Raw genomic sequence first — 15,351 nt, 5'->3', positions numbered from 1 at the left:
ATTTGGAACTAGCCTATGCAAAGCAGAACTGCAATTATGATTTGATTTTGAGAAAAATCAAGCAAAGAAGGATCAATCAGTTTACAATTCATTTGAAAGAATTAGATTAATGGAACTAGTAAAGAATGTACAACTCTATGCATGTAAAAATTAATAAAAAATAATAAATATTCTAATAATGCTTGCTGGGATTGTCAAGAATTGATCATTCATAATATTTTTGGGGGTAAACAAAAAAAACCTACTAATGTACCTAAAGCATAATGTATTTAGAATTTTTTTTTTTTTATCAGAATCATAATTAGGTTAAGAACACATAAACTGGAAATGCACATTGCTATTTTCCAGAACTACAACAGAAAAGGTTTAATGGGGAGGAATGCTTTATAATGTTAATTTGCAAATATTTATTTAAAAATAGTCTTCTAAAGAGAATCTGCCCGTCATACTCATAACACAAAGTTCTTTTTAGCAACCATTTATTAAAATATGAAACTTGATAAGTTTCTTGTAAATTCTACCAGATCCAGCAATGCACTTCTTCCCACCTGGATTTTAAACTACTGGAGCTTGCTCAGTACACATGATGTGCTTGTTTCATTTTATAATCTAGCATGGCCTTGAAAAAGTAAAGAGTAAAGTAATTGAAATGGAAATTCACGCAATTTGTTGTGTTACATTCTTTATCTCTACTATTCCCTCTCAGTTAGAGATCCTTGTCTTGTCTAGACAAGATTCTTCCAGCACAAAGCTGTGCACAACTCTGGTTCTCTAATGCAGTGTTTCTCAACCTTGATAGCTTTATGATGTGCAGACTTCAACTCCCAGAATTCCCCAGCCAGTTGAAGCCTGCACATCATAAAGTTGCCAAGGTTGAGAATAGCAATAGCACTTAGACTTATATACTGCTTCACAATGCTTTACAGCCCTCTCTAAGTGGTTTACAGAGTCAGCATATTGCCTCCAACAATCTGGGTCCTCATTTTACCAACCTCAGAAGGATGGAAGGCTGAGTCAACCTTGAGCCGGTAAGAATCGAACTGCTGAATTGCAGGCAGCCAGCAGGCAGCAGAAGTAGCCTGCAGTACTGCATTCTAACCACTATGCCACCACGGCACCACCATGTCAACACTGCTCTAATGCAGGGGTCTTCAAACTTGGCCCTTTTATGACTTGTGGACTTCAACTGCCAGAATTCCTCAGCCAAGCACCCTGGCTGAGGAATTCTGGCAGTTGAAGTCCACAAGTCATAAAAGGGCCAAGTTTGAAGACCCCTGCTCTAATGTGAACCAGGCCTTTTCTAGGCCAGCAGAACACATGGAACAGGACACCCATCTTCATCCCAATGAGGAATGGGATCTAAAGCAGCACAGAGTCTGAAATGTCTCCTTTGCTGTTCACCAATATGGAAAATGTACAATCAGTCTTTCACATGACTGTTTTGGACCACTTTTGGAATGATGCCTCTGGCAAAAGAAACAAGGACCACTCAAAGATCTATTAAACTGTTGTGGCATTTGATTCACCCTGGAACAATAAGTGATTCAGGTGTAGCAGCAAGATATAAAGAAGCTAAAAGACAGAAGAAGACAAGAAGTACATGCTCTTTAGGTATTTTTCATGATCCCTTCAATGAAAAACAATATTGAGGAGATTTCTAAGCACAGTCCAGAAACTGTTCCACGGGAGCTATCTAAAATTAACTATAAAATACTTTGACGGTACATCCTTAAGATCACTTAACACATTTTACCCTTTAACACATTGTGATAATCTATAATCAAGCTGGTTAAAAACTGTTTTTTTTACATATTCATTGCCTGTTCAAATATAGCATGCTGATTATTACAGTATAATTCTGTTTTAGGTGATGCAAAAGACAGAAGCAGAGGAGGGCAGTAAGATTAATTAATCTGGAATAAAACTGTGTGATCTTGTGATATGCCCTAGGACAGGATTTGACTTCATGTTAATACCACCTAAAAGAAGACAATTATTTCTTCTTTCTCCTCCTCCTCCTCCTCCTCCTCCTCCTCCTCCTCNTCTTCTTCTTCGTCTTTCTTTTGGATAATTTGAAAAAAAACCTTCTTGATTAGAAAAAATATTCAAGAGGCCCTGTTTGTTTCTATGTACCATAAAATGATGTTAATGGTAGAATATTCACATTCTCATTCATAGACACAAGGAAATTTTCTTCAGGATGGTTTTTAGACCTTAAAAAAAGTTAGTATGATTTTCTTGAAGACTAGCAATGCATCTATACTCATTCTCATAGAATTAAATCCAACTGAGTTCCAGAAGGGAATTTCGAGGTGTATAAATACACAGAAACACAGCTTAAGACAGACTTCTCTTCAAACTTGTTGGCATTTCTTGGAATTGCTATGTATTATTGTTTTGCTCAGTATTAGCTATCTAATCAATCATAGCCATCAACATTATTCTGTATATGAAATATCCTCTTGGTATAAATAGCATTAAAATAAATTGTCAGAAAAAAGTTTTCAGTTTTAATCAGAATACACCTTTTTTAACTCAGCTCCTAAGCTGTGTTTTTCACAAAGTTTTCTAAAAAATATATTAAAAGTCGCCATCCTCATTTCAGTTCATGTGGAAAGTGCATGCTGTAACTAAAGCTGGGTTACACCCTCTTTTATCTACCATGGAAGCAGTTTGTCCCTTTGGGTGCTTTCACAGAACCAGTAAACTAAAATCTGTTTTAAGGTTACTACATTTTTTTCTAAATAATAGAATAATCTCTTTGATTCAGAAGTTACACCTGGAGGAGAAGGAGAGAATCTCCCTTATCTTTTACAAGGATTGCTTGAGGTGTTTCCTTAAGTTGCAGGCTTCCAGGGCATAATTTCTTTACACATCATCTGATTTCTTCTTTCTTGCAGTGTTGTAAGTAACAGCTGGATCACAATGAACTTCCTTCATAGATGTAGGAATGTTTATATTCAAACTGCCAAAGACTAAAAGCTTTTCACTTTCACTGACTGGTCACAATCTACATTGTTGTCGTATCCTTATTACTTTTCTCTAATTGTTTCTTGATAATGCACCTTTTCAACCTTGTGCATACATATGCAAAGGGCACTAAAATATTTGCCATTATAAATTCATGGCAAAATTATGTTAAGAAAGTGTGCTTTGTGAATACATGTAGGAATTCATTTCCTTAGAGAATTTTACTTAGAATTAAACATAGCCATTCAATAATTTAAAAAAAAAACCAAAACTCTAAAAATTTGCTGTCTTCCAACCAGCTATTCCAATTTAATTCCATTAGCTTTAAACTAGATTTATTTGAAAATAAGTGTTTTCAGCATTGCAGCTTAACTGAAATAAGTAGAAAATGTTAGTCTTTTCTCTAAATTCAAATGTATCCAACATAAAATGTAGCTCTTATTTATCTGTTTTCTCCTTATTAAATATTTCTTTATATAATATTTCATTGTAATTTGGAAAATTATTATTATTGTTGTTGTTATTATAGCTTTCATACGTAAGTCTGATGTTCTAGAAAACTGTTAACTTTTCAACTAGATTCCAGAATAAGTTGTAAAATCTATAAAAATTACTTTTGAATGCTCATTTTCAACAGGCAAATGTTACTGGCAAAAGACTTATTTGTGTGTGTGTGTGTAAAAAAAAATAGTTAAACCCTAACAAGGAACAAAATTTGCCACACCACACTATTAGGTTAAAAATAAAATAGTATAATAAAGGAAATACAAAGGCTTTGGCATGGTTTTTACAATCAACAATGGTTAATTTTGATATGTCGTTGTGAACAACTTCAAAACACTTAAGTTTAAAACTCTTGCAAGCACTTTTAATTGATTAGGAATGACTTCTAGATGCACAAAATAATTGGACTGTGAACAGTAGTACAACTATAGCTAAGAACAATTAACTTTTGCTGACCAAAAAAGAAATGTTTGATGCATGAAAATGTGTGTAAAACATCTATAGAATATTCTTGTTGAATATAAATGAAATTAACTTTATTATAGAAATCATTCTGGGAGATTTCTAGGGAAGACAAATACTTACATTTTGACATAAAACAAATTGGATTATATCAGAGACACAATCTACCCTTTTCCTATCAAACTTTTCTTCTTTGAAGTTAACCCTATGTTTGCAAATAAGCATCATCTGTTTATAACCTTTGGAAATTTCAACAGATATTTTCCTTACAGAAATATACTCTGAATTGTTCCTGGTTGAATTATATGCAGTGAAATAATATAGACTTGGAGCATAGTCTGGAACCTATGAACAAATTGGTAGAAATATTCAATATAGTTTGATAAAACTCTTAATTCATGGCAAAGGTTGTTGATCATGGCTTCCTTTAAAAAAAAAAACTTCATGACCAACACAAAAGCAAACATCCATTCAGTCTACATTGTTCTTTCATTATAACATATAAATGCCCATTTACAAATAATACACCAAAATGAATAAAAGTTTGGATACCAAAATGAAGATTTGTTCCAACTGATATAATTCCTTCGGTATACAAAGGTCCATGTTAAAGTCTTTCCTCATGTGTTACATCGTAGGATGCTGTTGTAGTACAGAAGTATGTGGAAAGCCATTCTTCTTATAGAAATACAGATCAACCTCCAACTGATGTCCATATAGCCATTTACAAAATCAGCCCACGGTTTACTGTAACCTTGGCCAGTACTGAGACATATCAGGTTCACTGCCAGGAACTTGAACAGGAACTGACACTCCAGGAGAAATTAGACCTTGAAGAAGGGGAAAAAATGTGTTTGGGTGCATGTTTATAGATCAGTTGTTGGATAAATGATGAGAGAGAGAGAGAGAGAGAGAGAGAGAGAGAGAGAGACTCTCTCTCTCTCTCTCTCTCTCTCTCTCTCTCTCTCTCTCTCTCTCTCTCTCTCTATGACAAAGGACACTTTTGGAAATCAGTGAATAAGAACTACAACTTAAGTGTTAAGGCAGGGGTCTTCAAACTTGGCCCTTTTATGACTTGTGGACTTCAACTCTCAGAATTCCTCAGCCAGGGATGCTGGCTGAGGAATTCTGGGAGTTGAAGTCCACAGGTCATAAAAGGGCCAAGTTTGAAGACCCCTATGTTAAGGTATTGCACATTCTCCTATGCTCAGTGTGACCACTTCAAGCACTTCTATGCATGCACAGATATCTTTGTGAAAGAACAAGTGGTTTTATTTTGGCATTGAATCTTGGCAGAAGTTCTATCTGTGTATGTATATAAGTGCCCAGGTCATATATATTTCTCTCACTTCCCAACCATCCTTTCCAATGGTTTGCATAATAATAATTATAACAATATAATTATGTCCATCTATTGGTTGAAAGATATCCAACAGTACAACAGATATGCAGGATGTTACAAGGATTGGGAGAAGTAAGGTAACATAACATTGTATTCAGTACAATTCTGTAATAGATAAATATGAGCAAATTACATATCTTTTTTTTTCTTTATATTACTCCTTTAAAAAGAGGCTAATAATTGAATAAATGAAACAGAAACTTCATGTAACAAGGAATGTGAATGTTCAAAATCCACATAATGATATGCTAATATATACGGTAGCATATGAATTGTGTTTATTATTTATTTAGAATATAAGCACAGGTTAGCAGTTTAGTTTATAATAATTAGGTAATAAGTCTCCCACTAACTAATGGAACTTTGAAACTTCAGCTAAGATAGGCAAAAATGTACCTGATTATTTATCAGAACAATAAAAGGATTGGATTACAAAATTCCATTACAATGGCCTTTTGGCTAAGATCAAGCATAGCATCTGTTTCTCAACTGAGCTGAGATTTATCTTCCTGAATCCCATAATATTTATCTCCTTCTCCACTATGGAGACAAAAGTGAATTAAATCTTGCCATAAGTCTATCTTAGTAATTTATTATCACTGTACTATTATATTATATATTATTATAAACCTTGCACCTTTGTGCATCTTTTTATATTAAGATACCCTCCTCTCACCAAATCAGTAGAGAAAAACAAAACCTATCAATTATTCTACATGGTTAAAGGAGTGATGATTTATATTATCAGTGAATTTCTAACAAAATGGGGCTTTCTTTCTCATCAGATTATGTTATTCATACCCTCCAATGATATCTAATTAGACTCTTAAACACTTACTTGTTATTTCCTCTTCTTTTGTTTAAGAGTTGATAACAAGTCATCAAGTTTTGCACAAAGGAATCAAAATTCCAATTCATGGGTAAGAACTCCTATAAAGTATCTCTGATGAAGGTACCAGTGGTTGGTTGCTCACCTGTTGAAGTGGTTCCAGAAGTGCCCATTGGCTGGCTGTTCATATGTGTCTGCATATGAGGAGGGGTGTATGTATCATAGCTCCTCCCATTTACTGATGGACTTGTGGGCAACATGCAAGAATAAGAGGAAGTCTGGCTGGGTACTGGGGGCTGTGGGTAAAAAGACCAATATAATGTTCATTACTTTAAACATCATTTCATCTTTCCTTCTTTTTTTTTTAACAGATGGTGCAAATGTAATCTCCACAAACTCATGCAACATTCATATTAACTGATTGGTTCCACTATGTTGGATGAGCTTTATGTTGCAACAGGGAAGACTGGTGCCCAGTTGCATTTTCTAGCATACAGAGGTTGGCTCTGTTTGCCAACACAACTGACTCAACTTCTCCCCAGGGCAATAAACATTCCCCCATGTGCCAGCAGCCACTGACGTGCATCAATAAGGCAGTAATGTGAAGGCCATTTTTAAGTCCTCCCACTCACCATAAAGCAGGCTTAGAGTTCGTTTCCCCCCCATTAGAAAAAAATAATGGGAGGGGGAAACATTGATGGCCTAATTAGGTTCAGTGCCACTGTGGATGGAGTCAGAGGGAGGGCTTTCCCATGCTGACCCCTTTTTTCCATTCACCGCCAACCCTACCCCATTTGTGAAGGTCTCAGAGGGTGAAAAGTAGAAAGGAAACAGTGACACAATGCCTAGAAAAGCTGCATTTCGGCAAGGCGCTTCTGCAGCTTTGTGTCTGTTTCAGAGACAAAGGGTTACTTCTCTGTTAACCCTTTCAAAGCCTGTTTTCATGGAATGATTGACTGGGAGAGGGGAGATTAGTTCATCCTAAATCTTTTTAGGTTAATTTTCCAGGTTAGTTGACAAGCTTATGATGATGGCACAACCCAGCTTCTGCCCAATTAAATACATCATGGAAACAGACCGTTACAGCCTTTCATTTAAATTTTGGACACTGCTTTCCTATGAACGGATAAAGTCCACTCTACCTCTATTTTCATAAATAGAAAAATACAACTGCAAGGTTTCAGAACATTCATAAGCTAGGGAACTAACAGTGAAGGATGTCCAACTGGAATTTAGGAGAAAACCTTGATTTTTCGTGATTGTTCTAAGTGTCCATCCAGAGCATCTACTGTACTCTATATTAATAACAGCCACCTAGCTTTCCATTTGCAAGTTTTCTCTTCCTTCAGTCCAACAGGAAGGAATGTATTTCTCCCCATCCACCCCATTTAGATTAGATGTAGGAACCTGGGAAGAGGGTGACAAAAGAGGAGAAATGCCCAACGAGCTAAGAGGAGTCCGTTTGTGCAATTTTCATTTCACTCCAAAGTGCAAAAGATTTTTCATCCAAATCTCGCATGCCTCAGCCTTCCATTTAAAAATCACTGCCCTATGTAGAATAGCAACCATCTGGACAGGCATGAAAACTGTACCAGTAACACTGGCATCACTTCTCAATTGGTGCCTTTTCTTCCATATCTGCTACATTTCACTTCCTACAACTTCTAGTCAGCATGAAGCTGGAATTTATGAGAGCTGAAACTCTCTGAGCTATTTAGCAGCACCTGATTATGATAAAGACAGAACTTTAAGTGCAAAATATTTCATTTTGCAGCATAATTCTATGCATATTGCTCCTGAAGTAAATTTTAGTATTACATGGATTTAAATTGATGTTGTGTGCATGTATACAGACATACGTACGCTCACACACAGTGTGTTGTGTATATGTATATATATATACTGTATATATACAGTGTGTGTGTGTGTGTGTGTGTGTGTGTGTGTGTTCACTTGGTTATTGGCTTGATTATTACAGAGACATATATATAGCGCAATAAATTTTCCAAGTATAATCATATATAATTCCAATATATAACTTTTCCTCATTTATAGAGCTATCTTCAACAATTGGAAGTTGGAAGTTGGGTGAAATACTTAAAAGATCTCTAAGTATTTATTCCCTAAATAGTTTTTTTGTGTTCACAGACATATGTTCTAACTTCTGAGGTTTGCAAATGTTGGTTTTTTTTTAATGCTAGACTTTTTAAGGCATTCTATAAGAGAGTTGTTCAAGCTCATCCATTGAATATCCATAACTTGTTATCTTCCTAAGAGTGCAAGAATGATTCAGGGCCTAGAAATGCATTCTTTTCCTGACTAGTAATCTGCATGCTTACAAGCATGAGGGTTAGCAGCAATATTCATTTTAACACAGCTATTTAGAACTGCAGGTGCTGTTCACATCCTCTGCTTCCCCTTGGGTATTTCTAGGGTGCCAATAGCCCTGGTGTCTCATCAGCAAGGTGTAAGTCTGCTAGCATGTTAATAAGCTCTTTCTCCACAGCAGCTCTATACTAATGAGTTTTTCTAGTTAGATACATTTTTAAACAGATATTTTTCCTTTTACCCAGTTGAAATGTTTTGCCTTTTGGATTCAGAGCTTCTGGATAATTTAATCAAATCCTTTCTTCCACTTCCCAGACCACGCTGTTTGGGGTAAGAGTTGGGAAGCTCTTCTCAGGATCTGCCCACTTTCTTCTATAATATACCAGGGTTACAAGTTCTAGTGGCTGAATGTTATGACAAACTACAAATTGGAATAGACGTTGGGCTGGGTCAGAAACCAATTTGGAGAGGGGAATTCTTAAGAGGTAAAATAGTGCTTCAACCCTCTGCTATGCTTGGGACATCCTGAGTTTACTTTTTAAAAATCCCCTGAATAAAACAAAAAATTGAGTATACTTTACACTTCTGTTTCAATGATTGCTGACATGTCTATGCTACTTTGGTTTCTTCTACAATTTTGTAATCAGCTTGATATTTTAAAGAAATGTAGTTGAATGGATAGGGTAGGTACCATTCAAGCTTTTCCAGGAATCTAAATGCAGTCCCAAACCAAGTATTTAATCATGCTAGCAAAACAATCTTGCGCCTGAATTTACTGTCCTCGCTAGAGGAAAAATGGGATTACATTGAACTATTACCAAAACTGATCAGACAATTCATGGCAAGCCATTTCATTACAACAGGCATTCTATTACACCATACTATGTAGGTTCAAAGAAAGTACCAAATACTCAGACAACCCATCAGCATCACTCAAACAACAATTCCAAATGTTATCAAGGTGTCCTTAATCACAGTTGGCTTACATTCAATGGACATTTCTTTGCTAACTTTCTTTGGATCAGGACCACTGATCACAGTTCAATAAAGACAAGATATACTTATCAGTCTATACTGGACTGCATGTTTTGGACATGAGTCATGGCATAGATGCACAGCATGGAGGCCTGAGAAAAATTCTTATGGATTCTTGGAAATCAACAATGCTTAAACAAGGTTGCCTGTTTGAGATCAGAGCCTAGAAAATTTATCTTTCAAGGGTCTCATAGCCTATAGAATTGGGATTATAAAAATATGATTTCAAACTTCATTGATATTAATCTTGATTTTTGTCAGATTAAATTAATTGGGATTAATAACTGCCCATGTTGTCTACTGTGCAACACCATCACAACAGCAGTAAAATTCTAAGCACATATTTAAAAGAAGAAATATTCTAATGCTTAGAAGAAATGCAAACCCAAAGTATATATGTGATCTCAGCCAGTGTGGTGTCATGGTTAAAATGTTGCACTAGGACGGCGAAGACCCAAGTTCAAGTCCATTCTCAATCAGGGAAACTCAGTGGGTGACTCTGAGCTTTGCACAATCTCATATGCTAAACTATTTCACAAGCTTGTTTTAGTGAAGAATAACTAGACAAAGGAATGCTAAGTAAGCTGCTTCATCTCCCAAAGACAAATTGGGAGATAAATCTAATTAATGAATAAATAATCAAGAAGTGGCAGCTCTGCTGGCCATAAATAGCCCTAGAGTGATACTATGGGCACAATACAGAATTATTTGGAATGGCGAAGTCATTGCAAGCCAGAGAAATTAAAAGAAGCCTGCCATTTATTGGCAACTTGTTCAACTTAAACCATATCTGGGTTTGGAAATCCTATATTGCAGTACAACATGACCATACCTATAGCACATAAAAATAGCGAAGGGAGGTGCAATTTTGCTCTTGATCACTATTTACCAGTTCACACTTACACTTTGCTGTTCTTATTTCATTTATTTCCACAAAATGTGAGTCCCGTGCTGAGCAATGAACCTGAAACACATTATATCAACGCTAGCTGTGCCAATGTTTTGGATCAGATAATGTAGATAAATCAACCAGAAGAAGCAATCTACATCTTTGCCGGAAAGTTTTAGGTGGCAACTCAGAATTTCTGTATGAGCTCTGAGGGCCTGTAGAAACTGCTGAATTTCACCTTTCCTAGGAAAACTTCTACTCACTGACTTTAAAACACCTTGCTGAAATAAAGGCAAGGTTCCTGAAACAAGCAGTTTGTGGACTGCTGTCTTGGTCTATATGGGATCAATAAGATAGACAGACTTCAAACTTGTAAGCAATATAGTGCTTTTATCACCAAGGGCTCAGATAAAAATAGTAGGAAGGACAGTATCAAACATTTGATCCATTTAGAATTAAGGAGCAGACTGTCTTTCTGCTTTCATACTAACAATGTATAGTTCTTTCTTCCTTAAATGAAAGCATTACTCCTAGTTATCTGGGCAAACCAATTTAAGTTGTAGAATCTTTTATTGTTACCATACTTAAACTAGTGGGAAAACAGAAGCCACTGCTTATACGTATATTCACCATAAAAACTACCAGAAGATCTCAATTTACTTTCTGCCTACATGCTTAAGAATATTTTGCCCAGATTAGTGATCCATTAACAATTGGTAACTTTAGCCATCTGTCAAGATAGTTAAAACACAACAAAAAGATGTTTCAGTATACTGGTAGATAAAGTAGAGGTTCTGATCAGCATGATGAATGGTAAGCATCAAAGCATCAATTCCACTCCTCCTCTATTGTATGCGCGTGCATGTGGGTGTGTTTCTATTTGTGAGAAAAGATGTAAGTAGTAGTCCAGGCTTTCCCATTTTGTTCAATCAAACTGATAATATGCATAGGATCCCACAAATACTGGGTAGATTGCACACTTGGTGATAGCAGCATGATATGGGAAATCCTCTTAGCCCTGGAGAGATCTCCCTTATAGTCTAGAATTGTTACTAACTTCAAAGGACAGAGATTCTGCCCAGTGATTACTCAGCTCAGAGAGCATATTAGTAGATTATACTTACTTGCATAGGCAGGTTGTTAGCCATTGTGAAACTAGGCATGGGTGGCAAAGCACTGTATGTGTTTGTTAGCGCGGTGTCTGTTCTGCCCAGCATTGAACCTGATGTGAAAGAGGAAACTATAATAGAATAGATAGATAGAGAGGATGGATGTATTAGTTACACTTTGATCAGATGATGGCATTACTTTTGGCAGCGTTCCCCAACTTGGTGGCTCCCAGATGTGACAAAGTCTATCTCTCATAATTCCCAGCCAGTGCATTTGGAAGACGCCATGTTGGGTAAGGTTGCCAGACAGCGTTCCATGGTATTGCCCAGAAAGGGTGAGTAATTGCATGATATACTTCTTAAAGCATATTACCCGGTGTTGTGGGTTGTGGGATCGGCTGGTAGACACTTGTGCTAAAACTACTGCTGATGGGAATGTGACTCGGGGTGTTGCTGGCTTGTCTTCTCTGGTTTCTTAGTTTCTCTTCTCGTCTCCACTTTGCCCTCCTATTGGAAAACCATACCTGCCAATACAACATATTTCCCATTAGTTCAGAGAGGAGAAAGACAATGCATCAGACAAAGAAAAGAAAAAAAAAACCCCTCAGTAATGGCTGTAGGACTAATAGAAAACATTTGTGAAAATAAAAAGACCGTCTTCATGAAGTACTCGCTTCCGCATTTTTCATCTGTTACCATGTTCATTGGGGCAAAAAATTTAGCAAAGGCCATGCAAGATTATCCATGTGTGGTGGACTTTCCAAACAGAAAATTTAGGTACATATTTACTGCATTTGAATTAGAACATCTGTCTAGATGAATTCTAGATGAAAGTGAGCATAAATGCTACTTGCTTTAAGTAGGATGCAGATAACTTCACTGGAGTCTGCATTTATTTTATTGGTTATGTATTATGGAAAGAAAATACAGAGTACCAAATCCTTAATGCAATTAAAATCAGAAATAAAACAATTTATTAAATTATTAACAATGAAAATCACTATCCCGCCTTCTTGAACACGAATGCATGGAGAAGAAAGAGAGAAAGCATATAGTAAGGTAGCAAGAGCTGAAGAAAAATACCGTATGGTCTTTTGAATACCTGTATTCTTGCTTCAGGCAGGTCTATTTTGGCAGCTAGTCTCTCCCTGGCAAACACATCAGGATAATGGGTTCTCTCAAACTCTGGTAGAAAAGAAACCCATAGAGTTTGCATTAAAATAGGTTATTTGCTTTTAACTTTCTGAATATTCTGAGCGCCCTTGACATTCTAAATCTTTTATGACGAATATCATCGGAGGAATGCTTTGAACAACATCATATAATGCAGGTTTGATTTAAAGTGTGAGATATTATTATTGAATGATTCCTTCCCAATCAAGTGGTTCATATTAAAATGATTTATATAATTACAGATCATGTTGAGACAGAAACCAATAACAGCGCATTTTAAGCAGTTAATAAATAAACCCTAGAGTAACTTTCACGCGCTAAGTTTCAAGACAATTTCAGATGATAACTCTGTGAAAACCAGGCCTCAGATCAGGTGAGTTCCCAATCAACTACTAGTACATTGGGAGCAAGGGAACTGGACGACGATGGGCTGAGACTTGTGCCTATTTTACAATCCAAAAAAGCGGGAAGCAAAATTGCAGCTGAAAGTCTCCTGACAAAGACAGGGTGGTTTTGGGACACTATTGAACTTCCAGTTCCAAATGCTTGCTCTGCTGCTTGTATAATTGCTGCATCTCTAAGCCATCATAAAAATCACATTCCTAGACTGGACATCCATCCCAGGTCTATCCCAGATTGATCATACCATGCCAGGAGAGAAGAGGCAGAATAGTACATTATATACCCCTTGTTCTGACTTATGGTCACAAAAAACAAACCTCACCTTTCTCAAGTGCTTCGATTTGTTCTTGGGTAAAGGACGTCCGATTTCTCTGCAGCTTTCTTTTCAACTGGAGCCTCATCTGGGCCTCATCTGAATCTTCTCCATTTGAACTGATGGAATTGGTATTTTCGCCCCCTCCTTCTTGCTGTTGGCAGCCATCTGCAAAAGAAAGAGGAAACCGTTCTAAGAAAGCTTGTGCCATAGCAAACACAGCCAACCATGTCTGAGGACCTCTCCTTTTCATTATCCCAAAGTGACAATACAGTAATCCAACCACTCATTCCTGGAGAGGCATAACCTATGCTGAATAATAATACTTTTGTGGCTCAATCGGTATTTCAATTTTTTTCTTCTCTTTCACTCTCTCTGATTCTTGAAAATTGGCTGAACAAAGTCCTTGCAATTTTCTTGGCAAAGTTTTCCAGAAATGGTTTGCCATCGCCTCCTTCCTAGGACTGAGAGAAAGTGACTGGCCCAAGGTCATCCAGCTGTCTTCATGTCCAAGACAGCACTAGAATTCACAGTCTCCCGGTTTCTAGCCTAGTGCCTTAATCAGTAGACCAAACTGGCTCTCATAGTTCACAATTGGATTTAAATTTGTGTATGCACTAAATCTAAAACATATGATATGCTGCTTTTGAAGTCTATGACCTACTGAAAAGATATCTTGTGAATTTGTATATGGTCATTCTGATCCAGTTTGAATGCAGAAGGTGAAAGTATGGTACCCAACACCCAAGAATTTTCATGAGATTGACTCTAAATAGAAATGCAGAGAAAGCTTGTAGATGTCAGAACCTTCGGTGCTCATTGTAGCATGTATGGTGGTCAGAAGATGGTTAGGAGTGGAGTGACTATGGTATCAATTGCAATTATTTGTCTATTCTGAAGAATACAGAGAATTCCAGTAGGGGAAATGTTATAAGGGCAATTCAGTGACTTCTAAGCAAAAATCAATCTGGATTCCTTAAATGGAATGGTAGCAGAAGCGAGGTAGGGCTTATCTCTTTCTACAGTTCAGTGATGTTCCAAGTAGCTGGCATAAAACATTATTAAGCAGTATACAACAATGGGGAACCAAAAACATGTCCAAGTAGAAACATCCAGTTCCAAAATATCTAAACAACACTTTAAAAATACAGCTGAATAAATCTATTATTTTTGCCCCTTCTCACAACAAGTCAAAGGTATTGTTCAAATGAGTATGGTGCAAGTTTTCCAACATGCCTTCCTAAAATATTATTTCTATTAAATTTTATTTACCTACTGGTATATTTAGAATAGGGATGCTCACTTTTTGAGATTATCTATAATCAGTGATTCCTATCTAATCAATTAGATGCTGATAGGTTTGCAGAAAATGCTATTAAGAAGCCAAACCAAGCTTGTAATCTTTTTTAAAAAAATATTTATCTAGTTTTGATTTTAATTCTGCACAGTCAATTTCATTTTAAAGGTTGTGAATTTAGAAGTGCCTGCATTGTTCTGCAGTTTTATTCAACTATTGTATGAGTGTGCATTGCCTTGACACCTATTACAGAGCACAGCTGTAATTATATCATCACCAAGAACAGGCTATAATTGCTGAAAATGGAATTTTATATTTAGATAAAAGGACTGTCCATTCTTTGTAATGTGTTGCACCAGAGAAAAGTAAGATTTCTTTTAAAATTTTAACATGTAATTTTAACAAGAAATAGTAGCGAGTTCGCTAAGTAGCTAAATATGCTATTCTGCAGCTGAGCGCCTGGCATATCATTTGTGGTACATTTTTAATTAGGGCATTTCCACCACTTTTAATGTAATTTCTATCATTAAACAAGAGAAAGTTTTATTGTTTTCACATAGCTGCTGGAGGTAAAGATATGCTCCTGGTTGAGCTGTCTTTCAAAGTGTCTGCAGACCCTGAGGAAAATTGAGGGGGGG

At 36.4% G+C, this 15,351-nt stretch overlaps 1 protein-coding gene across 8 annotated transcripts in view; it reads right to left on the bottom strand.

The window, feature by feature from the left end:
- Nucleotides 1-4,680: 4,680 nt before the first annotated feature.
- Nucleotides 4,681-15,351, bottom strand: part of PAX6 (paired box 6) — a 25,992-nt gene continuing 15,321 nt past the window's right edge. For 7 of the 8 annotated variants that reach the window (XM_029285453.1, XM_015822921.1, XM_015822924.1 and 4 more), the window contains 6 exons: nt 13,426-13,584; nt 12,631-12,713; nt 11,902-12,052; nt 11,544-11,659; nt 6,313-6,463; nt 4,681-4,766 (listed from right to left, as the gene is read on the bottom strand). In XM_029285453.1, coding sequence (XP_029141286.1) covers nt 4,681-4,766; nt 6,313-6,463; nt 11,544-11,659; nt 11,902-12,052; nt 12,631-12,713; nt 13,426-13,584 — 746 coding nt within the window. The remainder of the gene's footprint in view (nt 4,767-6,312; nt 6,464-11,543; nt 11,660-11,901; nt 12,053-12,630; nt 12,714-13,425; nt 13,585-15,351) is intronic. The other variant, XM_015822928.1, reaches the window with a different exon arrangement.

Source organism: Protobothrops mucrosquamatus, unplaced genomic scaffold (genome assembly GCF_001527695.2).
Source record: "Protobothrops mucrosquamatus isolate PMUCROS unplaced genomic scaffold, P.Mucros_1.0 scaffold1727, whole genome shotgun sequence".
NCBI lineage: Eukaryota > Metazoa > Chordata > Lepidosauria > Squamata > Viperidae > Protobothrops > Protobothrops mucrosquamatus.
This window is presented reverse-complemented; position numbering and strand designations above follow the sequence as displayed.